The 27,760-nt window shown below is 40.7% G+C and overlaps 1 protein-coding gene across 8 annotated transcripts in view; it reads left to right on the forward strand.

Moving 5' to 3' along the window:
- ncanb (neurocan b) overlaps positions 1–27,760 on the forward strand; it is a 167,188-nt gene that overhangs the window by 39,750 nt on the left and 99,678 nt on the right. For all 8 annotated transcript variants that reach the window (XM_058072935.1, XM_058072938.1, XM_058072932.1 and 5 more), the window contains one exon: positions 21,304–21,386. In XM_058072935.1, coding sequence (XP_057928918.1) covers positions 21,314–21,386 — 73 coding nt within the window. In that variant the 5' untranslated portion in view covers positions 21,304–21,313. The remainder of the gene's footprint in view (positions 1–21,303; positions 21,387–27,760) is intronic.

The raw sequence follows: 27,760 nt of genomic DNA on the forward strand, positions 1-27,760 counted from the left end.
CTGCAAAAGACATGACGTCTTATATTTGGGCTATAGCCATATACTGTACACCAGGGGTCTCAAACTCAATTTACTTGGGGGCCACTGGAGCTAGGGTCTGGGTGAGACTGGGCCACATCAGGTTTTCCAAAAAAAAAACAAAAACGCATTTATTAAGAACAGAAAAATATACAAACTTTTTCAGTGCTTTGGTTCCGATTTTCTACAATAAAAGCGCTGATAAAACATTCCACTGTTGTCAAATATGTTAATTTTTACTTTACTAAAACTTAAAAAAGCCAAAAACTTACCACTTCCACACTGATAGGGAGGATAGCTATTAACAGTTATTTAACCTTTAACATGAACATTAATCAAACATAATAATTTTTTCTGGGTACATGATACCATACAGCATCCATATCAAACTTCCGCGGGCCGCACTAAGATTAAACTTTCATATCAAGGCGGGGACCTCAAACTAGTGTCCTGCGGGCCACATTTGGCCCGCGGGCAGCTTGTTTGAGACCCCTGCTGTACACAATAGGCGTCAAGTCACTCTCACACAAACCAATGAGTTGGCAACTAAGAGACCTGCTCCAAGACAGGATGGGCTAAGAAATGTTTTTTTTTTAACTAATTTACTAAAAATGTGATTTGAAGCAAATATTAATTTATTTTATTTCTCCAAATACAGGTCTTGGAAAACAGTGGTGGTTTTATATTCGGGATTAGTACTGAGTGTTGTTGAAGTTATATCTTATTTCTTCATCCCAAATTCAGCTCTCCTGTCATCCATTTACCCACAGCTCCACTCCTTCCCTCCCACTTCCTTTTTTGTTCAATTAAACCCAGCGGCTGATTGCTCAGCCTTCACCCAGCTACGTTCCCCTGCAGCCTCTTTATGAGAACTTAGCGACAGGTGTTGTGTTTTCCTCTTTTAGTGCTTAATGAGTTAAATTGGTTTTGGTGACACCCTTTCTTTCATAGAGTGCAGTCATGTTAATGTAGCTGATTGGGAAAGCTTCAACAACAGTGCAAGCTCAAAGGTGTTGTGTTCATTCACCTTAGTTCACGGTCAGTTCATCCGTCTCTGTTAACAAGCTGTCACAATAACTCATCATGTGGGAGCAGTCTACGCTTTCATGTTGATGGTCATTAATTAGAATTGTATGTAACTGGGAATGAAGAGGTGGCTTATTCTTTAATATGAATTGCCCATTGACATAGTGTAACATGAAGAATGGAAGAACTTGGGAGGCCCTCAGTTGAGACCCAACTGTGTCTTCTCCTAACACATTACAGCCGTCAATATTTTCACAATCAAAGACAGGTCGCTTCCTGAAATATTGAATTAAAAGCACAAAATGAATACAGACTCAACTTTGGTATGAGCCAGCAGTTTGTTTTCCAGAGAGAATATTACTACATTGCTGTTTGATGTGTGGGTGACAGGCAGTATTAATTTGACAGAGAACAAATACACACACCAGCACTCAATACAGACATAATCATATCATCAAACCTCACCTTTAGGCTTTCATACACGGCATCAGCTTTTGGGAGAATGCGGAGGCGAAAGAAGAACAGGGATATGTAAGTATTTGTGGCAACAGCAAATAAAGTTATACTAATGTTCACTTTGCCTCATAGGGTACTATTGATGAACAACGTGGCAAGCATAAAAAACTGCTAGCATTCTAACACCTTTTGCACAATGGATGAGTGGTTAGTACGTAGGCCACACAGTCAGGAGATCAGGAAGACATGGGTTTGATTCTCCGCTTGGCATCTCTGTGTGGAGTGCATGGGTTGTCTCCGGGTACTCCGGTTTCCTCCCACATTCCAAAAACATGCTAAGTTAATTGGCGACTCCAAATTGTCCATAGGTATGAATGTGAGTGTGAATGGTTGTTTGTCTATATGTGCCCTGTGATTGGCTGGCGACCACGCCTCTCATTCGAAGGCTGGGATAGGCTCCAGCATCCCCCGGCGACCCTCATGAGGATAAGCGGCATAGAAAATAATGGATGGATAGATGATAGCCCTTTTCCAAAAGGGGCAAGGCTCTACATATATAACAAGGGTGCTCTGCTCTTTTTAAGGAAATACTACAAAAATGTCACTCAAAGATATTTGAAGTAAAAGTGTTTAAGAAATCTGTTGCAAAAATGTCAATTACTCCCAAATTTTCAACTGCGCTTGTGGGCTAGTCTAATGTCATCCATGGCTTCCATTTTAATAGATGGTGGAGAAGACTGGACTAAACTTGTGACTAGTAGACAAAATGCATATACAAAGGTTTGGGGATCTTAATCAATTACGGGGTCCAGTCAAACCCTAATTAAGTGTCCCTGAATATTATAACTATAAAGAGCTGTAATAATGTAATTTGACAGAAGTTAACCTTTTATGTAGTAGCAATTAAACTAAAGGCCTTTTTCTCCGTATTTCTCATGGTTTCATTTACTGCACTCCTTCCCAGTGGTGCTCCACTTCCTCTCCAGCTAATTTTCTTGCCATCAGTCAACAAGCTGACAGCTCACCCCAGTCAACACAGAAGATGAAGAACTTTGTTGATGTTGAGACATCTGGACTTGCTCAAAAAGCCTCATTAGTCGCGTGCCATAGGATTTAAAAATTCCTGATAGTGTCAGTCAAAGTTGAGCATTGTTATAATTAGATTGTGCTGTTATAGCAAATGTTGCGGCTGGTGAGTGTACCAAATTTGCCCGCGGCTACAAACATACTGCCTGGAAGAAATACCCAAAAGATCAAAGACATCTCTTGTTTGACAGAAAGGCACCGCAGTTTTGAGGTTGCACCCACAAACCCATCTTGTGAAATATGAAAAGCTTCTTCCTGAAGTTAATTGCAGAGCATGTTTGCTCCTGTGGGACACCACTCGCAGTACAAACCTGCAGAAGTGGCACTGCTGTGATGATGTAAAAAGACAGCGATTGGGGGTGGGGTCTTGATGTGCATTACTGGAGCCAGTGCTGTGTGACTAATGGCTGCAGGTGCATGGAATGGATGGGAAATGAGCCAAGAGAGGTCACAGGATCTTGTAACATTCTCTGATAGTGTTCTACTGTACATTCCTGCATTTTAACTGTATCTACTAGGGATGTTCCGATCAGGGTTTTTATGCTTCCGATAACGATGCCGATCATCCATGAGTGAAATCGGCTGATTACGACCCCAATACCGATCACATAGATGAAGTGTAACTGTTTAAATGTCCTACTACCTATGTTATTGTTCAACAAGGTAGTTTTTCTTTTATTACTTTTATAAAATTAAAATTCGCTGCTTTCTGAACCTCCGATGCAGCTGACCCCCTCTTCTTTGCACTCAAGATCCCAGTGAATAGACAAAATGCCTGCAGTCGTTCGCTGACGAAAACAGTGCACACAAGGCACACGCACACCGTCCGGTCCATGTGAGCTGTGTGCGGTCATTGGACAACCAAACCGAGGTTGCCTTGCACCCGCCACGACCGTGCTCACAGAGTCAGAAGTGGTTGCAGAGGGCATGCACGTCACACATCATCCATAGCCCGATGCAGCCCCGCACAGAACAAAAGATCCTCCTGCACTAAAAGTGCTACATAGTGTCTGCATGCTCCCAAATTTGTACTGAAGCAGTACTCATCCCCAAATTTTGCCCACACTTGCAAGTACAGCGGGTTGGTACCGGGGCTTTATAACCTAAGCCTGAAGAATGATGACATCGGGTGCCGCGAAAAATCCCCACACCACTAGCCAAACTTTTTAAATGATGGCAGAGCTGATGGGCGGCGAGGGTCGGTGTTATAAAGCAAATACCGGCTGAGATCGATACCTTTTCCATGATATCTCTCGATACCAATCAGTGGCCGATTGATCGGCGCACAGTATTATCATTGTAGTATCTACTTATATCGTGTGTAATGTAGTCCAGGTGGAGGAGCTGGAGGTTAAACTTGCATTTTGTTCATATTTTGTGTTCTGTGGGCACATTCTGGGACATATTATTTAATATGTTGATGTAAAATTCAAGCTAACATGTATTAGACTGCACCTTTCAAACAGAACCCAGGTAAGCGAGACGTTGCCCACTACAGCCGAAGATTACTGGGTTTCAATGTACAATTGACGTTGGGCCCTTAATGATTTGAAAGGGTCTTTTTTACAGGCTGGAATGGTAATCAGCGTTGGGAGTAATAATGTTTTTAAAAATGGCATTGTTGTACTCTATTAAACGTTATAACACTGATAACACTGATATGGTCACCAACAGCGTTGTTGTTGTAGCATCCCGAGATAGTCGAGAGAGATGCTCTTTACAAGATGCCCTTTGATAATCCGTGTTCACGGAATTGCTGATAGTCACGGAATTGTCCAATAAAAACAGAATTTCCTGTTTAAGGCAGAATCTCGTGGAAATTGACACAATGTGAATGAATGTGAGAAGGAACATTCGTGTGGGGGAGTGTAAATGTTAGTTGGTGTAAGTTAGCTTAGTTTAGCACGCTCGTGTGGTTGTGCGACTCAACGGGTATGTAGTATTTTCACCACGTTGTGTTTTGCGGCTTTAATGTAAGTAATGCCCAATAATGATGTGCAGGTGCTGAGTGGAAAAAAATACAAGAAGCACATTTATTTTTGAACGCAGCTAATGCACCGTTAGCCGTAAACAGACATTCCAAACAAACAGCACAAAGAACTCACCTCCGTGACCATCCTACGAATGAATTCTGTTACTAATTAATTGTATAATTGTATTAATTGTATTATATGTTTTGGGAAAGTAACTATAAGTGATTACTTTTTAAACATAAATTGCCCAACACTGAAAATAATACAACGTGCTGCCTATTACTACCACCAGTAGGGCAAGCGTGGAACAGCATGGCTATACACATACCATTATTTTCCACTCAAATGAGAGACATGTTGAGGATAGTCTAAAGGTTAGACATTTTGGTACGTCTCTTCCTTTGCTTCTCATTAGATATGTAACAGATGAAGTGTCCAGTGAGCGTATCTCCTTTGCAGTGCAAAGTAATCACAGTTGCATTAAGATGGAGCAGATTAGGTTGACGTGTTAGCAGAGCTTGCATCTTACTTTGGGATGAGTTTGCATATCTCACTTTAACCGTATACGTGTGTGTGTGTGTGTGTGTGCAATGATATAAACATTGGTGATATATCACAGCCTGCAGAATTCAGTTTTGGCAAAGAGTGTCACACGGAATACTCTCCACCATGGAACTTTAACCTGCAGTGTGAATGAAGGCTGGGTGCCATTAATAATCACCAGTCTTCAGGAAGATTCAATCCGCTGTGTGTTAATTGGCTGCAAGCACAAAGCCATTAGCAATGACACTGAGGGCTATAGATATATGACAGGCTAATAGCGCTTCACTCCAGCGTGCAACAATAAGAACCATTACTCTATTAGCCTCTAAGACGAGAAGAACAAGTTTTGCACAAATGGCAGCTTGCCATAACTGAATGTATTAAATATTTCCAAGTAACATAATTAGCCTTGCTCTTTATTTGCGAACCTCTATGTTGAGTAGACGCAGCACTCCTCCTCCAGAACCTTCTCTCTGCTGTAGGAGGGTGAAATATTACAAATGCAGCCAGCAAACGCCCCATCTCAGCCGTAAAGTGCGGGTTAATTTGCTTCCAATTAAGCAGCAGTAAGCTGCTAAATCACTTTATTACTTCATATTCAGACTGGAGTGCCTTAATGTTCTTTCTGACTTAGATGTGGTGGAGATGAATAAGGAATCAGTCACTTTCTCCTGGTCAAGCTCCAGGCTGCAGGTAATTGTTATCTGCTTTATCACATTTAACGAAGAGATTGTACGCAAAGGAGGCGGCAAGTGTGTAGCACTCCTACTTTACCCGTAATTGCTGCTTGGCGCGTCTACATTAGGCTTCATTTTGTCTAATATATCAACCCATTTAGTGAAATGGGAAGTGTTAGAAGTAATGTAATGGACGATGGTATTGGGACACCTGGTCTGTTACACATAAGTGACAGCTAAAACAACTTTGACTTATGACAACATGTTGGAGTGTGACCAGTGATTAATCTAGTAGAACATCCTCAAGTAGAACTCATCCATGGCTGCACTTCCAAGCCGAGTTGCAGGCATATAATCAGATGTCAGGTGAATGAATTACAATTCCCACTATGCAGTCATACCTCATTATTGCGTGGTTTGAATTTTGCGGCTTCACTCCATCAGTTTTTCCAAATAAATTAATAAATTATTGCTGTTCTGTGGTTGACTACGCCCTATTATTAGTCCAAATATGCATATTTAATCAAATTTTACATATTGGCCTAAATTAAGCACTTTCAGGAATAAATTGGCTAAATTAATGATAATACAAATATAATGCATTCAGAAGACATGATATGTAGTGTAATATCTGTGACTTGTGTGCACCTTTAAGGAGAGGAGCCTGGGAAGTCACGTGACAGACAACTAGAATTGACTGTATTTAGCTCAGTGTTAGCAGTGTGGAGAGCGTAGTGACTGTCATGAATTGTGGCTGACAGCAGCTCCTGTGGGAATGTTCACTACGTAAGTGTTCTCCGCTTTTTCATAAATCGTTCTAAGTGCTTTGTGAGTCTCGCCTTAACAACAAAGAACGACACTACAGTAGTATTACAATTGTTTTCTTCACTGGTAACTCAATAGTCAGTAACATTACATTGATTAGACAATAGTCAGGAAATCCGCTCTCAATGCTAAAGTGTGAATATATATCTTATTTCTAGGATGTCTTATTTTCTATTATTATGTCTACTATATTGGGTAACACGAGTGTAAACATGAGTATGGGGTGTCTAATAATGCTAAAAATGTACTTAGAAGGTCATAAACAGGTTTTCTATACTCTATGAGAGGGAATCCTACTTTGTGGAAATTCAGTTATCACAGTAGAGTCTAGAACAGGGGTCTCAAACACGCGGCCCGCGGGCCAAATGTGGCCCGCAGGACACTAGTTTGAGGCCCCCGCCTTGATATGAAAGTTTAATGTTAGTGCGGCCCGCGCAAGTTTGATATGGATGCTGTATGGTATCATGTACCCAGAAAAAATTATTACGTTTGATTAATGTTCATGTTAAAGGTCAAATAACTGTTAATAGTTATCCTCCCTATCCGTGTGGAAGTGGTAAATTTTTGGCTATTTAAGTTTAAAGGAAATAACTTGAAGGCTACCGTTTAGGTCGCTAGCTCTCTAGTTTGCGAGTTAGTATGTGACCCTGCAGACCCTGCAGTTGCGCAATATGTTGTAAATAAAAAGAGTGTAAATGTGACTACAGTCGTGTTTTGTCATGTCTACAGGGCTCTAATAATGCTTTGTTAATTTTAATCTGAAAAAAATAATTTGTCTACCCACCAACTATATGTGGTTTCTTAAGTTTTTATAATTTGCCGTTTTATTATTATTATCATAGTTATTTATTACTGATTGATTGATTTTCTTTATTCTTGATTTGTTTATTTATTTTTCATCTTATTTTATGCAGACAAATAAAAATTAAGATATTTGAGAACAGTGGAATGTTTTATCAGAGCTTTTATTGTAGAAAATCGGAACCAAAGCACTGAAAAAGTTTATTTTATTTGTAATAAATGCGTTTTTTTTTTGGGGGGGGGGACCTGATGCGGCCCAGCCTTGCCCAGACCCTAGCTCCAGTGCCCCCCAGGTAAATTGAGTTTGAGACCCCTGGTCTAGAACCAATCAACAGTGAGAAACAATATTTTAATTCTCTAATATAACCACCCCTAAACTATCTTGATCAGACTGAGGATGCGTTACAGGCACTCTGTTGGAAAACATACTTAGCAACTCTATCACATTTAACCTCCAGTTTCCTCAGCACTTGTCATCCAGGCGGTGGGTTTGGGCTCCTTATCATGTTGGAAAACCGCCATCCCAGTCTCCCAAGGGACGGAATCATGGTCCGCTTCACAATGTCACAGCACATGTTGGATTTCACGGTCCTCATTACTGGCAGCGCTCATGCAGCCCCAAACAGCGGCGCTACAACCACCACCCATGCTTGACTGTAGGCAAGACACAATGATCTTACAACTCACTTGTGTTATGTCCCTCAAATCCACACTTTTACAAGGACATCCACAAGGACTTGTTTTCACTAGCTTCCCCGGTGGGTACATAAAATACAAATGTCACATAATAAATAAATAAGAAGAACACTTTGTGTTTGGTGCAATAGATGCATTGGGATTGGAGCGCTGTCAATTACGGACACATGATCAAAGTGCAGCCTGATGTTGTCTGGCCTCTGTGTTCCTTCCTCCAGAGATACTACCAGCCGGAGGAAGAAAGAGAGGGGGGGCTATGGGGAGGTGGGCGTTGTTACTCTGCAACGTCTGCTACACTGCAAATCCTTCTTATCACACACATGCACAAAATTCACATGGCTGCCCACAGAATGCTTATAAACACTAGCCATGTGAATGTCCAGTGTTCTCTCCATGGGACACATGTGTCACAGCTGTGAGATGCGAGAATCTCCATCAGCGTAAGATTCAATCCGTCCCCCCCACGGGAGACCAGACGGGCCGAGGATTAATTTGAGGTTTTTGTTTCCAGTTATTTGACGCTGCCATTTGACAACCGTCTGTTGAAATCCAATTATCAGGCTCATGTGTGCGGCTTAGAAGATTGGGGCGGCGACAAGGGGAAGGAGAGGAGGAGGGATAGGAGTATGGAAGTCTTGCTATGGGACATAATTGAAGGACCGAGTTGTAATCCAAGATGCTAAGCGAAATTGTTTGCTTTGAATGTTTCCTGAGGAATTTTTGCATCATTTGAGTGTGTCACAGTGGAAAACAACACCCCTGGAAACCTGTCACTTAAGAACCAGAATGATGCCGGCGTGTAATTGAATGACTGTAAACCTTGCAGCAGGGGGGCAAAGCACAATTTGATCCCTCAAGTACAGTGGCTTTCAAAGTGTCAAGGAATATAATATGGTTGGGGCCTCCCCTAATCCCTGGAAAACTGATTTTCTGGAGCATATGTTTTCAGCTCACCCCAGAATATGTTTAATCTCTCACTGTAGTAACTAAAAATCATTAATTTCTGCTTATAAACACAAGTGAAGTTAGTTTAACATGTTTAAAAAGGCCTTTTTCGAGTTTTGATTTATATACCCTAAATAAGTGGTGGTACTATAAGATGTGTTGAGCGTGTTGCCCCATGTTTAGGGCCAGAGCGAGGCACCAGGTAAATAAGTAAATAAACCTCGGTGCTGGCAGGCCTCATAAATTGTGTTTCTCCCAAATGAGAGTGCCTGGGAATCGATACACCCACGGGACCCCGGCCCGTCTCGGCCTCAAAGCACCGCACATTGCAATAAAGCCAGTCTGCAGAGTAAAACCCCTTTCCAGTCTCTCTGCTTTTGTCTATTCCTTAATCTTATTTTATTTTAACAAACGTTCTCCTGCTTTTCCCCACTCTGATATTCCGTCGCTTTCCCGACCCTTCCTCACAGCACACCCTCCTCTTACGCTGCTGTGCTTTCTGCGTTTCATTCCGTCTCTCTTTCATTTTGACCTTTTAATTAGTCTCACCGCTTACCACACTGAATCCAGCAGGTGGTGCTGTGATGAAAACTGTGTTCCTTTTTCTAACATCTTTGTGGATTGTGACAGTTTGTTAAACTTTTTCCTGCATGTTCTCCCTGTCCGTGCGTACTGTCTGGGTACTCCGGTTTCCTCCCACATTCCAAAAACATGCTAGGTTAATTGGCCACTCCAAATTGTCTATAGGTATGAATGTGAGTGTGAATGGTTGTTTGTCTATATGTGCCCTGTGATTGACTGGTGACCAGTCAGGGTGTACCCCGCCTCTCGCCCCAAGACAGCATGCCTGCGACCCTCGTGAGGATAAGCAGTAGAAAATGGATGGATGGGTAGTCCTTAGTGTTATTATTGGGGCTGTGAAATGATTTCAAATTGTAATCAAATTCATCACAGTTTTCAAATTAATTAATCATGATTAATTACCATTTGGAACATTGTGTCAAATATGCCAATTTATTCTAGATTTTATGAGGACCGAGATAACAGGACACTCAAATATATTATTATCAACATGTTTTGAAACCAAATAAACCACTGCTATTTTTGTCAGGTCAAACTGTCCTTTGATAGCTATAATTTTACAAAAACTATATAAAAAATACACACGTTGTGAGACAAATCTTAGTTTTTTTATTCGTAATTAGTATCAACAATTTAGCTTTTTTAGTTATGTCTTTTGGCTGTATTTTTCCATTTATGCAATGAGTCAAGTTCCACAGATGGCCCCTGCACCTCAGTTTGGACATCAATGCGTGTTTGTGAGTCTAAGCTCTGCCTTTGTTGGTCGGCGACTATATTGCATTGTGTTTTTTTTTTTTTTTTTTAACGCATTCAGATGTGCGTTGTACGACTAGGCTCACTCTCGTGCATCTGCTCTCTGGAATCCTCACCTTTGTTGATGGCTTGTATATCATTACTGAATAAATGCACGAGTTTTAATCTTACACCCCCATTAAATACACAATATTAGATCATATATTATTTATGTAGCTATTTACATGAGTGCTTGTGACATTTACAGGAACTTTGACTATCGTAAACATATTGTTTTTATTTTTTATGATTTTATTACTTCATTACAGCAATTTAGTTGAATAGGCATACTTGTGTGTTTATGTGTCAATCCTGTGATAAAACAGTGGCACAACAATGTTGTCCCCCACCAAGAACACTAGTCCATCTTTGTGTTGGTGACTGGGTGGTCCAGACGGATGCTTCTTTCTGCCAGCCCCTGACTGTGATTGTGATGAGATGCAGATTGATTTAACTGCACATCAAAGTGTCAGATTACGCTGCCGCTGGGCTTTACTGAAGCCCAAGACACACACACACACACACACACACACACACACACACACACACACACACTTTTCCACACATGCTTCCTGGAAAATAGTTTGATGCTGAGATTATTTAATAAGAAATGGAAATTTCAAATGAGGAGAGAATTCTCTCCTGTACTACTGAGAAGAAAAATACACTTAACCAGCTGCCTTAACTGGGGTATTTGTGATTTATACTGTATATGCAATTTTAAACATGTCATCCGTCTCACTTTCCTTCACTTTATCTGTCATCCTCCTCTAGGTTTGCTGCTCAATATCCCTGGGAAAATGTTTTCGTTTCAAAATATTAGACATACACTCTTGCATTCATTCATGCTTTGTCATGCAATCCAAAGAGTGATGTCTATCTAACACAGGCATCAATAATGAACTGTATACGTATGTCCACTGTGAACAGAGATTTACACTGATTACCTTGTTACAGTGGTACCCGTCCAATGGTGGAAGCTATTATTCAAATGTAAAGTGCTGTAAACTAATATAATAACTCATAGAAAACGAAGACTGACTGGTGACTGCTAAACCAGTGGTCAGCAACTTGCAGCTCCGAAGCCACAGTGCTGGGATTTATTTATTTTTAACACCGCAGTGGAGGGAATGCGCATATTTTTAGTGTGAAATATCAGACCGCCCGTGAATTAATCCTGGCTGAGTGGTGATTGGATCAGCGTGTGAAAGGGAGGGAGGAGAAGCAGGTATGTGTCTGGCTGTTACGTTTTGCATTTCTCGAGTTGAACAGTGGTTAAAATGACTCTTTTGATATTAAAGCTTAAAGCTGGTCTAAACGAAGATGGCTTGATGAGAGTTAGATCATTAAAATATACTGACTTGAATGAAGTTTTCTATGGAACCTATATCAACATACTACATATATAGTCGCAGTCATGAGTTTACGTACACTCATCATGGAAAGCTGGTAGTTTCTCCTTGCTGGCTTTAAATAATTACAGTCATCCCTCTCCATACCGCAGTTCAAATATTGCTGATATTTAAATCTTTAAATATATTATATATATATATATATATATATATATTTTTTTTTTTTTTTAATCTAAATTTAAAAAATCAGGAAGTGGACAAGCACTTTTTCTCATCACTGTATATTTTCTTTCCACCCGCTACTAAATTCATGTCACGTGCCTCCAGGTCAACCCAACTCTTATTCTGAGCTAAAGAATACCTGCGGGTTTATCGACTGCTTCTTAGACCTTTTGCCCCCAGCATGATGCGTCGTCGCCACACCAGCGAATTGGATTAGCTCCTCAGTTTTTACGGCCTGCCGCCAACAGTGAGGATTTATTACATCGCCGCATGTCTCTGGATCCTGTCAACAGAGGCAGAATAAAACCTAAAGATTGAGAGAGGACCGAATTTGGAGAGTAACGATAGACAGACCTGACAGGCATTCCTCTCCCATCACAGCTCTCCTGACTGGTTACCCACAGTGGGTTTGACCAAAATACTGTATGTCAAACCATCAGTAATTGCTGAGACATAGGGAACGGGTAGCATTGAATAATGTCTGCTTTTTGATTGACTTTAAATGTGATGCTCCCCAATGTAGCTTGTTAAGCATGTTCAAAGCAAATAATCCATTACCGTGACTGTAATAGCTGCTGTGTTTTTATCTTTATCTTTAAGTGTGCTTTCTCCTCATTATAGTGTGTGTGAAGCATATCGACTGAAGCCAACAATGTCAGAGACATCAATATTTGTTGTAGTTGTCACGCCTACATAATTGGATCAGACCATGTTAAGAATGCAGAGTGTATTGGGATTGGTATTGCTTTTGATATTGGACTCTTTCCATTGATCGGAACCTTTGTGTTCTCTTCTATATTATTTCAGCCCATGAAAGAACCAATGAAATCATGTTTTTTTTGATTGGGGAATTTTTCAATAAACCAGGACCCGGCAACCTTTGAAAATGAATGTTACGTTTTCAACAGTGGTTGAATCCATGTTGACCTTTGTTATATACCGTTAAAAGGTGAAAGAAATATACAGGGTTATAAAGAATTAAGAGATTTGATGATGCAAACATTTTAGTAAGGAAAAGCAATGGGAAAGAAGTACTCTACTCAGAATCTAATTTTATTTCCTGTCTTACAAGTGTTCAATGTGGCTACCACTTGCAGCACGGGCAATATCAATACGATGTGAGAATTCCACCCACATGCGTATCAGCATATCACGATCCACTGAGTTTCTTACTGTTGTTATTTGATATTTAAACAAGATTGGCACAAGAAAAAAAATCCCGCACAGTAAGGACTGGAGATCTTGTAGGCTTTAATAATATATTTTTATTTATTGGTACTGAACTCAAAACTGAAACTAGGAAAATGCAACAAAATGGAGAACTGTGAAAGAACTACACAAGTATATTTAAGAGTCAAATTGCATGTTAAGTACAATCAGTTTGGACATCAGTCTGCGCTAACATTAAAAGTACTCCATGCCCCCGGACAATTTCCCACGCCCCGCCTCCTGTGATGTACCATCACTGATTTTCTTCCAATATATTACATGATTTGCTGTTGTTATGATTAAGTGACTGGTTTATCGGAAGGGGGGTTTCACAGATTAATCAATATTGGTGAATGCGTAACAGATATATTAACTTTATTAGCTGCATGGAGATTCTGTTGCTCTGTTCCTTTGTTTCTTTTTGCATTGCTTCGTTCCTGAGTAACCCCACCCCACAGACACACAGACAGAGCAGTGAGGTGCCGCTCCATATGCCTTAATCACTCGCCTGCAGGAGAGGAACAGTGAAACAAAGTACATTTTTATTTAGCAGTCTTACATGTTGACTCATATTTAGGGTACTATACGGTAGAATAATTTATGTTCATGTACAGTATCTACCTTTTCAGTCCCCAATATCAGTATCGGCCCCAAAAATCCCATACTGGTCAGGCTCTAGTTTTAATATTGTTTTCAAGCACTCATTCATCCACCCACATAAACAATGCCCCTGCAAAACATAAAGCTTTATTAGATTGAAGGTTTTTTTTCCCTCCCTGTGACCCCTGCATGTGCAGCCACATTAGTATTCCCCCGAGGAGATGAGCAAGCGAGCGGCCAAGGGGACCTTGATGTGCCCTGAACAAGTTTAACATTTGCCCTCCATGTAAAGTGGCTTTGCAAGTCGGACAAATGAAAAATCTTGGCACATTTTTTGAAAATTGCCTGGCCACCCTTTCCCTACACCTCATTTTTCACCAGACCACCTTCTTCACATGATTTCATGTCTCCTCCACCACCTTCTTATTCCCCATCCAGTGGTGGATGAGCTTGCCTATTCTGGACACAAGAGCAAAGGTCATATGTTTTACACAGAGGGTCGTCCTCATCTCCCTGCTCCTTCTTTTAATGACGTTGGCCACTGGTTGGCTATGAGTGTGAATGAATAAAAGATACCTGTATGGCATTCAGCTGTGAGTAATAGCTTTCCCAATAGTTCTGCCTATCCCCTTCGACTGAAGATGCTTCGCAAAGTCGCTTTTGTGGGAATGAGCCTGCTCAGCACTATGTGTTCCTGCTTTTATGACAACCTTTTTCTTGTGGACGCTCACGTTTTGCTGAAGAGCAGATCACTCTAACTAACAAATGCTTCATTCAAATGTAGTCGTGCTCGTGGAAAACATTCACAAAAGACTTGAATTTAAACACTGCATGTTAAATTTTTGCTAAAATGGCTTCATTATTTGACAAGGCCTTCAGTCCTCTCCTACCTAATTTTAATTAACAAACAACTAATAAGTAACGGCTTAGAGTGCACAGTCAGGAAGTAGTCTTAGTTGTATGCAGTGATTGGGTTTTGAGCTGACAAATCTGAAGTAAGTTAAGTGATCAAATGTAGAGTTACTACAACTTATGCTTGGACTGTGCCAACTGTTGAACTGTGATGAAAAAAAATGTTGATCAATAAGTGACGCTGGAAACATCGCGTGGAGGAAGGATTGCAAGGTTTATAATGTGTCTTACTGTGTGTACTGTGTGTAATATCTGTGTGGCTTATAGATAAGTGTGGCCTATATATGTACAAATGTTTTTTCTTTGCAAATCTGGTGGTTGCGGTTGATATTCAGGTGTATTTAATAGTCAGTAATTTACGGCATATCTGAAAACTGCGGGCTGATATCGACAAAAACGAGTGCACAAAAACTTGTGTACACAAAACCACACGAACGTGCTAAACTAAGCTAACCCCCCATAGCTTCCATTCAAAGTCTGTGGTTAGTTCGGGTGTTTGTATCCGCCACGATTGAGCCATCCGTCAAGGAAATACTCCCCCACACAAGCTTTCCTTCCTCTCACAATGGCAACATCCATTCTAACATCCAAGCTAACCCTCACAAGCTTCCATTCATGCTCTGAAAGAGAAGATTCAACCAGCTTTCACAGGTGTTTATCGCCATTTGAACCTCTGTAGGTCGGGAGGGGCCTGTTTCCAGTTTATATCCGTCACCATTGAGCCATCCGCTGGTGAAATACTCCCCCACACAAACTGTCCTCCTCACAACAGCAACATCAAATCACACAATGGCAATTTCAGTGAGATTATGCATTTAACAGTAAATTCTATTTTTATTGGCCAATTCCATAATTCCTTCTGCAATTCCATGAATGTGGAAATTATAGGGCCCTACATGAGAATTCTTGCTTGAGGAGCATGAGGAACTCCCACGGGACTATTCCTGATATGCATAAAGAAGTAAATGTGTCAGTTTTTCTCATGCCTACTGTTGCTGACTATTGTTTTCTCTTTGAGTAATATCATGTGATCAAGCCTCTTCTAACATTCCCCAATCCAAAATAAGTGATTAAAGAATGTCCTTGACATCAGTAAGACGTAAGAAAAAAACTACCTTGATTGTCAAAGCGGGGGTGGGTGGTGCTGTTTGGGCTGCATAGGAGCTCTAACGCCATGTAATAATAATTTAACACTATTGTGGATGGCATGGATTGCCAAAGATATGACATTCTTCTATTCCAACACAGGTTTTTGTCCCCAGGAGCTTGCAGTGTAAAGTTTTAAATTGATCTTAAATCTTTATTTTAGTCTATCAAAGTTCACAATAGGCTTGTTAGAGACCAGTAGAGGCTGGACTCCTGCCCTTTGTGTGTTTTTTGGTGCATAACAGGTCCACAAATTCATCTTTTAGCAATTATATTTGGAGGTAATTGATGTTGAGAATGTATGGAAACGACCGATTGATTAAAAAAAGTGTCACAGGATGCTTTCTCCTCAAAAGAAAGCAATGTTTTGACACTTGAAGCACAGCTATTCAGTATATGTTTCTCCTCGAGGTACTTTATGAGCAGACATTGATGGTGTTGAAGCAGACAGACGGGCTGAGCTACTGATAAGCTGTACACTTCTAAGGAACGTAGTGTTGGAAAGCTCGATGATTTATACATTCTGTTGACGGCTCTGGCCATGTTTGTTTTGGTGCATCTCACATCTAGGTGTCTAATCACATACACACATCAAGTGAACGTGCTGTGTTTGCCCCTCATATACACATATTAATGATGACAATCTGTATTTTCTATTTCTATCCATTCAAATACACATATTCATGTTGGAAATCTGCCTTTATGGGGGTGTCACAAGATCTTACAAGATTAAAACGTGATGGTATTTCTCATTGAGAGAAAAGCTGTCTAGAACATGGCAGCCAATTAGATGGTGATCTTTGGCATCGCTGCTAATAATAATACATGTAAAATGGGAGTGCTAATAATAATACATGTAATATGGGGGTGCTAATAAAAACACATGTAATATGGGGGTGCTAATAATAATACATGTAATATGGGGGTGCTAATAATAATACATGTAATATGGAAGTGCTAATAATAATACATGTAATATGGAAGTGCTAATAATAATACATGTAATATGGAAGTGCAGGCAGGATTGAAACCACACATTGAGTGGAAACACCTCGCGGTCCAACCAACCCACCTTGGTGTTGCCAGAGTCACCCGTGACCCTAACCACTTTTCAAGTAGCTCTCCAAAGGTTTATTTATTTACTTTCACCTCCTATACCAACAAAATTAGGACCTAGGCTTTAACTGTAGTCTGGAAGTCCTCTGGTGCGCTTGGAAGTGTGACCATATTGTAAAAATCATCTTTGTCCATTCAAACATATTGCAAATTACAAATTTTTCTTCTCCAAAAACACTAACGCAGCTAAATAAAAAGATCCTGGCTCAAAAAAAAAAAAAAAAAGATCCTGGCTCAGACCGTCTGCTGTATTTATATCAAAAAAGGAATAAGGCAGAGCATGTGAGACAGGGATGAGGTGACATTTTTCTTCCTGTTTCTCTGCCTTGTCTCTCCTACTGTCAGCATCTGTGACATGCCAGGCCAGGGCGCCATGCTCCCCTGCCCAATACGCAGAGTTCTGACTTTTCCCGCCGTGAATCACGCTCACAGTAGGAGTGTTAGTGGCAACTATTAATGGGTATAGACCTAAATCCTCACTACCATAAGGTGATCACATACTATACATCATTTTGTATGTGAGTGTTGTGTCTAGGCAACACCTCATGGACTCCAAATGGAGGTAGAATAGCTTGAGAGCCATATCCATCCATCCATCCATTTTCTGTTCGGCTTATCCTCACAAGGGTCGCGACCATGCTGGAGCCTATTCCAGCTGTCTTCGGGTGAGAGGCGGGGTACACCCTGGACTGGTCGCCAGCCAATCACAGGGCACATATAGACAAACAACCATTCACACTCACATTCATACCTATGGACAATTTGGAGTCCCCAATTAACCTAGCATGTTTTTGGAATATTGGTACCCGGAGAAAGCCCACAGACACATGCAAACTCCACACAGAGACGCCCAAGTGGGGACTCAAACCCGGGTCTCCTAGCTGTGTCACCTGCGTGCTAACCACTTTACACCGTGCAACCCTTGAGAGCAATCATAATACTTTATTTGTGTGGGACAGTTGTTTTGCCCGTTCCCAAAGAAAGTCATATAGCAAACGAGAATAAGTATCACTGTGAAGAGCCCCCACACAAACTCACTCCAAACAGAAATCGTTTTTAAGTGCAGGAGTCCTATCTGAGAGGAACAATAGGGTTGATTATCCTCAGGAGGTTTAAGTAATCATTAAGTGGCAGTCAAGTGCGGGTTCATTTGTTGCAGCTCATTTATTTGTGAGGGATTTGAGGGCTTGTGGGCAGACAGCAAAACATATCACTGTGCAAAGTGGAAAAAAAAGAAAAAGATGGCAAAAACAATCAAAGTGGTAAAATGACTCTGGTTACTTCATTACATAGAAAACTTTCTTTTAGTGCGGGATAATTATATAATTAGGTTTTTAACTACCAACCAAATTAGTTAAGCATTTACCCTGGCTGTAGATTGTTCTATTACTGCGGCATAATTTGCTTTTCAAGACTTAATGCAACATTTAGTCGTATTTTAACCTTACAACAACTGGAATAATTTGGGTTGTTCACTGGTACTGTAATGGTAATGGTTTTATTTGTTTCAGACACGCTCAACAAGTTACATTGAGAAAAATTACATTTTGTTTAAACCATTATTCCCTTAATCGTTTTCTTTACTTTCATATACTGTAACTCCCCTCCAGACACACATTGCACTCTATCACTCTATCTGCTTCCATTGCAGGGTACAGCGAAGAGCTCAGTGTTTGCATCCTTGGCATTACCTCCACTACTGTAAACTAACACTGGCTATCTGCGTCCATCATCTCCACTGTAGCAGACACCCAATCTTCCCTCTAGCCCTCAGGCCCAGCACGTCTCCCACGAGAGCCGACATTCATTATTTACTCTCTGGTCCCCCCCTATCAGCTGCATGGGGCTGACTTCATTTCACCTCATTTGGATGCTCTTCTTTGGCTGTGGGAAAACATTTTGTATTGTATATTTGTATATATGTATATATTTGTATGTACATATTTATGCTTCACTGATGCTTTTTTTTAATCAAGCGTTGAGGCATCACTTTGTTCACCTTGCTGCAAAGCGAAAGTGAAACATATATACATCCATCCTTTGCTATATTGTGTGTTGGAACATCACTCCCTCACATTGCAGTTGTTCAATAATTGATTAATTAATAAATGATTGCTGTTTCATGGTTGAAGACACCCTATTATTAGTAAAAAATATATATATTTAAGCAAATGTATATTTGGTATGTAGTCTCCACTGGCCACTTTGTGTCACGTGTAATACGCACCAGACTTGATTGCCAATAACAGGCTTTTCCATCCTTTTTCTGGACCGCTTATCCTCCTGAGGTTTGTGGGCATGCTGGAGCCTATCCCAGCTGTCTTTGGACGAGAGGCGGGGTACACCCTGGACTGTTCACCAGCCAATCACAGGGCACAAACAACCATTCACACTCACATTCACAAATTAACTTGCATGTTTTCGGAATGTGGGAGGAAACCGGATTACCCAGAGAAAACCTACACATGCAAATGCCACACAGAGATGGGTGGAACAATCCCAACATAATAATAATGATAACAACAATAATAGTCATTATCATCATAACACGGCCTACCGTTGTAACCATAGTCCAGCTAAAACTCAAGAAAATCCTTAAAGTGACTTTCTGTTTTATTTATTTAAACACACACAAGCATGAGTCTTGTTTATGTCTTCAATTACTTTACTATTACCAATGTGTGATGGGGTTGGTTGTGTGAAAGCTCTTTTGAATGGTGGATTTTGCCATCGACTGCAACATCTTTTCATGACTTTGACGTTGCTTCTGCTCCTTGCTAACTTGGTTGGTACTGTTGTTGTGATCATATCGGCCCTATCTGTCCTCTGCTGGAAAGACTTGCTGGAATAGAGTCTCGAATGGGCTGCTTGTAGTGGAGATTTTAGGTGCATAATCCAATACTTGTGACGTCATGTTAAGGTTACAGTGTGGGTGTAGGAATGTTACCCCGGAAGTAAGCGCCTGTAAAATGATTTCATAGATTGATTACTTCTTCTTTCACAATTTTGTATCAGAGTGTTGGACCACAGTCCACAGTTATTCGACTTCTTTGAAAGTCATATCTATCTGCAGATGAAAGTTAATTCAAATCTTATGGTGCAAAGTTAATTTTGCCCTGGATTTACTGAGTACATGCTAAGGGAAGAGAAGTGAATGTCAAGTCACGTTTTATCAAATAGAATTAATCACAGTCTTGACTGAATTATTAAACTGTTCATTCATTCATTGGTAATTAAACCTGAAGTGTTGGTTGCACTTAATGAATGAAATTGCCATTAATTGTTGTTTACTTGTTTGTTTATATCCATAATTAATCAATACCTGGTTCCCTTACTAACACATCAGGAATCAAGGAAACTTCACCTGTACTGTCCAGTATCCATATATTTATTTCACCGTCAGAAAGGTTGGATTTTTGGCTAAAAAGTTACTTAATTGATTAAAGTGGCAAACACGAATCGTTATACGGATGGAATTGTTATTAATTTTTTTTGTTATTACTATAGGGTTGCAACCCTAGTAAAACTCCATCAGGTCCTCAAAGTATTCAGAGAAAACCTAAGCCAATGTGTGTATTAAACCTCAACTTGAATGTGACAGTTGCTTAGTTACAGGGAAGTGTTCCTGTCAGCCTGCCAGCCAAATAGCTAGTATGGACATGGAGTGTAGTGTACTTGCTGTATAATGTGACAGTATCCTCGCTGCCTCGACATTCTGCTCTGCACTGAAAAGTTCACACGCATCATGTTATATTTGGCTCCTTGAACCTTATCTGCTTGTTACTCTTGTTGGTATGCATCACTAAATAAATGTACGGTGTATCGTTCTGCTATGTAAAGAGTGTTTTGACAAATGTACCATTTCTATCAGCAGATCACGAAACCAAAGAAGCAGGATAACCACTTGGGGGTCATTTATTAACAAATGCTGGCACAAAGAGAGCAAGTGCATGCTGGGATAGGCTTAAATCCACCCAGTGGTCCCGATTAGGAATAAATGGGAAAAGACAAAAGCGGAATGAGGCTTTAAATGTCATTAAGGATAAGTGTTCACTGTCCAAATGGGAGCTTCTCGTCTCTGAAGTGTAAAGATAATGGCCTATAGTTCAAATTACACTTGAGAGAGATGAAACATGAAGGCAACAGCGGGTTGACTCCATTCACTTTTTTTTAAGGCTTATAATGAGCTTAAAAAGGGCTTCAGAGTACCCCATAAATCACGATGATGGATGAAGTGACAGCATTCAATACCTATAAAGTGTGGATGAGAGGAGCCTCCAAAGATGAAATGTGTTTATCTTATCATCCTTTCTTTTCTGCCTGCAGGTGCAGCAGGATGTGCCACGTGATGCCTACATGTGGACTACAGACCCTGCTGGCGCTCCTGCTGCTTCACACTGTTAGCCATGGTGAGTCCAGTTTTCACAAAACTCAACTTTTGCCTCCTGTAAAAAAAAACTGTAAATACGGTAATACTTCATTTATTTAGTTGGTTTCAACCCAACTGTGATATTATTCTTATTCATAAAGGTAATATTTTTGTAGTTAATGCATAGAAAACCGACCAGTCCAGGGTGTACCCCGCCTCTCGCACGAAGACAGCTGGGATAGGCTCCATCATGCCCGCGGCCCTAGTGAGGATAAGCGGTATAGAAAATGGATGGATGCACTGCATAGAAAACCTTCTAAATGCTGTTTGTCACATCATATGAGCCCTCTAGTCATTAAATAACACCCCTATAGTAACCTTTATACTCATAGTACACAATATAGTAAGTAGACACATTGGACATAAATACAAAAATAACATAGACTCACATATTAGCATTGGGAGAGTTCCTTGTTGTTTTTTGTTTGTTTTTATTTTTGTCTGGACAGAGTACTTCCTGCGGTTGTTATTGTCTCATCAATGTAATGTATGTATATGTAATGGCAGCTGAATGACAGCCCAACAGAATGACTTTAAATTAGCCTGCCATATATTTTGAAATAGACTGAACACAGTATTAACTCTCTTTATGGACTTCTTTCCTAAAAGCTAGATCTAAACCCGGGCTCACACTGAATCCTTCGTGGCTCCATTGTGGCCGACGGAAGCATTCCGTAAAATTGAAATCCCTGACGTAGGCTCACACTAGGTCCATGCAGTGCAGCTCCTGGCTCCGGCACACATACGGCCGGGGTCTAACTTTTTTTTTCAGACACCGCAGATGACGGAGCACTCTTTGGTCATGCTGTGGGTTCCCGCAGCTGGAGCACTGCTCTCTGTAGCCATTAATTGAAACAGCAGCTCAAAACTACAAAGTACACCCGTTGCTAAAGTAACATTGCTGAGTGTAGAATACATCTTTGAATGCGTCTTGTAAATGCCTTATATTTCTGTTTTCATTCCTTTGGCAATTTTTATGCTTGAAAATGCTTGAAAATACCTACAAATTTGCTTGTATACGTATGCTGATTTTTGACTAAAATTTGGCTGTATTCAACCACAAAGCAGTGATAATTTTTGAATGTATTTATTTTGAGTGAAGCAGCGGAATTCAAACTGCAAAGTTGCGAGGGGCGACTGTCCCTGTTAATATACTGATATGGCAGAGGGAGGGTTACTGTTTGCATTACACTTTTGAACATTCTTAACCCTCATGTAAGCTTAAAATGAAGATATGTGCTATTAAAATTCAATATGCACATAATACATCACTTAATGGTGACATATTGCAGAGGGAGAAAATTGCTCATGCATTTCCAGTCTCACAATATGTTCCTTTTTGGGTTTTTTTCTTCTCACGCTTCCTCATGACATCACCTGACTTTATTCATCCATCCATCCATTTTCTATACCACTTATCCTCACGAGGGTTGCAGCGTGCTGGAGCCTATTCCAGCTGTCTTTGGGTGAGAGGCAGGGTACACCCTGGACTGGTCGACAGCCAATCACAGGGCACATATAGACAAACAACCATTCACACTCATATTCATAATTTGGAGTCGGCAATTAACCTAGCATGTTTTTGGAATGTGGGAGGAAACCGGAGTACCCGGAGAAAACCCAAGCAGGGGGAGAACATGCAAACTCCACACAGAGATGCCAGAAGGGGGAATCGAACCCCAGTGTCCTAGCGGCGTGGCGTGGCCTGTGCGCCAACCACTTGTTCACCCACCTGACTTTAATGAATTTTGGTCAAAATCTGATTTTATAAGTGCTAAAAAATAGAAAATTTGTCTGTCAATTATCCAATAAAGAAGAATTAAGGCCGAACCCCCAAAATCGAACCACAACAACACCAACAAGATCGGTTGTTTTCTGTTCGCTCTGAAGTCTTGAGATGTATACATGCTAATCAAGAGGTTGAGCCAAACGAGTTCTCCCCAAGCCAAGTCAGAGCTCTTCTTCCAGTCACTCACACACAACAGAAAGGAATCGTCTCAAACGTTGGGCAAATTGGTTTAACCTCTAATAACTCCTAATATAACAACAAACTCCTGCTTAGTGTCTCCCAGTCTGCCTTGTTTAGCTGTCATCTTGTCAACCGGCATGCAGGAAAAGAAATCAACCCCCATGAATGAGCAATCAACATCAGTAAAATCATCGACAGAGCCATCAGTCGTCAAACGAGTGGTTCCCAATCGTTGGCTCACAGCAGCGGTTTGCAATTAGCGTCACAGAAACAACTTGAGTTAATCTGACATTTCTGTCTTTTTATTTTTTTTTTTTGTCCGTTTCTCTCACTGACGTCTTGCTGTTCAACCGCTGAGCCGGTTATTCCACACATTTGGACAGCTTAACGCTTCACATCAAGCGCTGCCAACAACACGTTTGAGTCCGCCAAAGCTTCATATTTAATCTTTGATTTGTTGAAGTTCTAATCTTAATCTCCTTATTATGTGTCAGCAACTTATCCAAACTCAAGGGAGAGTTGTTTTTTTTTTTGCATTTTAATGCATACTGTTTTACACTGTATAAGTTAGGACAGGGAGTTGCGATTGCTTCTATTGGTTGTCGGATGTTTTTCGCCGCCTGTCAGCTTGTGAACTGGTGAGCGGTTTATCTATTTGCAAGTTTTATCCATTCCTTAGAGCCATGCTATGAAATGCATGTGTTTCTCTCTCAAGTCTTCTTTCACTTGCTCCTTTGGATGCCAGTCCAACAAACTGTGCACAGTTTCCTCTGCTCGTATTGTTTCTGCCTTTGGTGGGGGTAGAGAAGAAACACAGCAGACTTGGCATTGTGTGTCAAGCCCCCCAAGCAGAGGCGGTGAGGAGAGCACAACCAACTCCTCTTTGTTTTCTGGATGCCTCAGAAAGCCTGCGGTTACATGCGCCAGGTGGTTTATCCCAGCACACACACAGGAGCCCACAAAAAGAGGAGATATGCCAAACGGAGCACATAGCTTTGGTGGAGTTTGGTTTTTGAAAAGCATGGATGTCTCTGTCTGGTTTCCGTTTTCATCTAAGTAACTTCAGAACTGGTGATGCAAGGTGGAGGATCTTTGCGGAAATTCACTTATTGCAGTTGGGTCTGGAAGCAATTAACAACGACAAACATGGGGTGACTGTAGTCCTTATACAGTCCTTATACTACCATACCCTGATATGTTTTGACATGGACTAACCATATTGACGTGAATAGGAGATTTTTGTTTTTTCGTAATTCCCAATAAGTACACTTCTCAAAAAAATAAAGGGAACACTTAAATTCCAAGTCAATCAAACGTGGAGGCAACACACACTACTGAGCCTCATTTTTCCTTGTTTTAAGGACGTTACATCAACGTTGGATCAGCCCGTCTTTTTCCACTTTGAGTGTTAGTCTAATAAATCTATTGCATTTGAATTCCATTGATATTTTTTGTGTGATTTTGTTTGAATTGCATTACCTTAAAACTGCATGATGTCATGAAGTCAGACATAGCATGTCCGACATTATAAAGTGAAAAAAGGTCTCCTCCCATTCTGTGTGGAAGTGGTAAGAGTTTGAGGCTAACTGGATAGTTTGTCGCTATGGTTAGTATGTTGGCCACACACTCAGGAGATTGAAGAGACCTGGGTTTGATTATTCACTTGGGCATCTCTATGTGGCATCCCCATGCTTGCGTGGGTTTTTACTTCGGGTACTACGGTTTCCTCCTACATTCCAAAAACATGCATGTTACGTTAATTGGTGACTCTATGTGCCCCGTGATTGGCTGAAGTGAGCTGGGATAGGCTCCAGCAAAACCCCTGTGACCCTAATGAACATAAGTGGCATAGAAAATGGATGGATAGCTAGCATGCCAGCTACCTGCCATCCTGAGTCCCTGGAGCACGAGAGTTGCGTAATCTGATGTAAACATTGAACAATGAGAATGTAAAGGTAACTATAGGTATCTTGTGTTATGTCTTCAGGGCACTAATAATGTTAAAAACAGTATTCAGAAAGTCCTAAATAGGTTTTATACACTCTACCTATGAAAATATTCCATTGATTGAACTTGAAATTGAACCCTATATAGTGGAAAATCGTGGTGTGGTCTGGAATCGAGGGACGACTTGTCATAAATTTTGTTTTAAAAAATAAAACAATGCACTAGTACAGGCAGAAAAAAATCAGTGATTCTATTTAATCACCAAGAGAGGCAAGGCTCCATCTCAGGCTTAAAAGGTTTAAAAGCAAGGTTGAGAGAGGTGAACTGAAAAATGGAGGTAACATCAATGTTTTTTTTTTTTTTTTTAACGAGACAATGTCAGCACGGCTCCTTTCTCTCTGAACTCTGCATGATTTCCACCCAGCAGAGCAACCAGACGGGCAATGTGAATGCACAAACACGCGACACCAAAGGACTTTATGTTGGCGTGACTTCTGTCTACATTTCCGATGTGTCCATGCAGTGAAAGCATGCAGCTGCACAGCGAGACACTGATCAAACGTCTCGTCTCATTCAAACTACATTATGCAGGGCACAGCCTCAGATCAGTCTTTTGAAGAGGACACTCCATATATCATCTATGCAAACATGTAAATAAAAAAGACTAGCCTTGCCACAAAGCCTTCTATTAACATAGACGACTTCCATTGTTGCCATGTTACCATGTTGGCCACACAGTCAAGAGTCAGAAGGGAAGACTTGGTTTCGAATCTCTGCTTGGGCATCTCTGTGTGGAGTTTGCATGTTCTCCCCATGCATGCATGGGTTTTCTCCAGGTACTCCGGTTTCCTCCCACATTCCAAAAACATGCTAGGTTAACTGGTGACTCCAAATTGTCCATAGGTATGAATGTGAGTGTGAATGGTTGTTTGTCTATATGTGCCCTGTGAATGGCTGGCAACCAGTCCAGGGTGTACCCCGCCTCTCGCCCAAAGACAGCTGGGATAGGCTCCAGCATACCCCTTGATCCCTAGTGAGGATGAGCGGTATAGAAAATGGACGGATGAATGACTTCTGCTAAATTCCTATGAGAACATTATTCAATATTTTTAGGATTTCCCTATTGCAAAATAATTTATAAATGAAATACAATTATTTATACATTTGAAATTTAAAGGAAAGGAAAGGTATACAAAACTGTGGTGAGACCAGCCATGTTGTTTGGTCTAGAGACAGTGGCACTGAGGAAAAGACAGGAAGCAGAACTGGAGGTAGCAGAGATGAGGATGCTGAGGTTCTCATTGGGAGTGACCAGGATGGATAAGATCAGGAACGACTACATCAGAGGGACATTAGTTAGAGGCCTTGGAGATAAAGTCAGAGAGGCCAGACTAAGATGGTTGGGACATGTCCAGAGGAGAGATAGTGAATATATTGGTAGAAGGATGCTGCATTTAGAGCGTTTGGGATGTTTATTAATTAATAAAAAGTGTACATATTTCTATTTTTGATCATCATTTTTAATACAAGTACGAGTTAAAACTGTTACTCTGTGAAACACAAATTGGTCACTTAAGTCATTGAGTATTTATCCCCCTCCAAAATGGGTTTTTGCAATATTCAGTGAAAATACCCCATGCGTTTGTATTCACAACAAGATGTACTGTATGTGTATACAAAACGGTACTAAATTCTTTCAGTGACATGCTTCTGCAAATCAGACTTTTCAAGCAGCTCTCGGTATTATAGGGATGGAGTGTCGAACCACGTGTCACTTCCAAAACTGCTTTGAGATATGTTTATATGACTTTATACTATATGTTTATATTTTACTGACTGTCATTTCCTGACACAGTTATCCGCCAAAAGCGACAAGCATCTGCCAGGCTGCTAATGTAGCACAATTAATGGCACACCTAAACATAATTATGCCTCAATCAGTAAGCTGGAGTAGAGCAGCACCTCCAACAGAAACACTGGGCGAGGGAAGAAAATTCCTGTGTAATTTTACCCAAAAATGCCATTTGTACTCACCTTGCGTCTGGTGCTGGACACAAAAGGGCTCCCACTCACCCTTTAAGTCTGGAGACCTCTAAAGCTGAGACAGATGGGCCACCGATCACGGTGATGCCACCAAAATAAGACCACCTGAGCTTCCTCTCACACTTTGTCCTTCTCAGCACTCACCCAGACGTTCGGCTATGTACTCTGAGGGCCATATCAGCACTTGGCTCCCTTCAAGAAGATTTTCTGGCTTTTGTTCTCAGTCAGGTGACACAAAAGAAGAAGCAGCCATTGGGATTATGCTTAACTTTCCAATCTAAATGCAGATTTTTTTTTTTAAAACACTAGCAACAAGAACGCCTCGCAAGTTTGATAATTAACACAGAGCAAGAGAACTGTCTTTTTGTTTGTCTTTTCACTCCTGTGCGGCGTCA

The sequence above is a fragment of the Doryrhamphus excisus genome, chromosome 5, assembly GCF_030265055.1.
Source record: "Doryrhamphus excisus isolate RoL2022-K1 chromosome 5, RoL_Dexc_1.0, whole genome shotgun sequence".
Lineage (NCBI taxonomy): Eukaryota > Metazoa > Chordata > Actinopteri > Syngnathiformes > Syngnathidae > Doryrhamphus > Doryrhamphus excisus.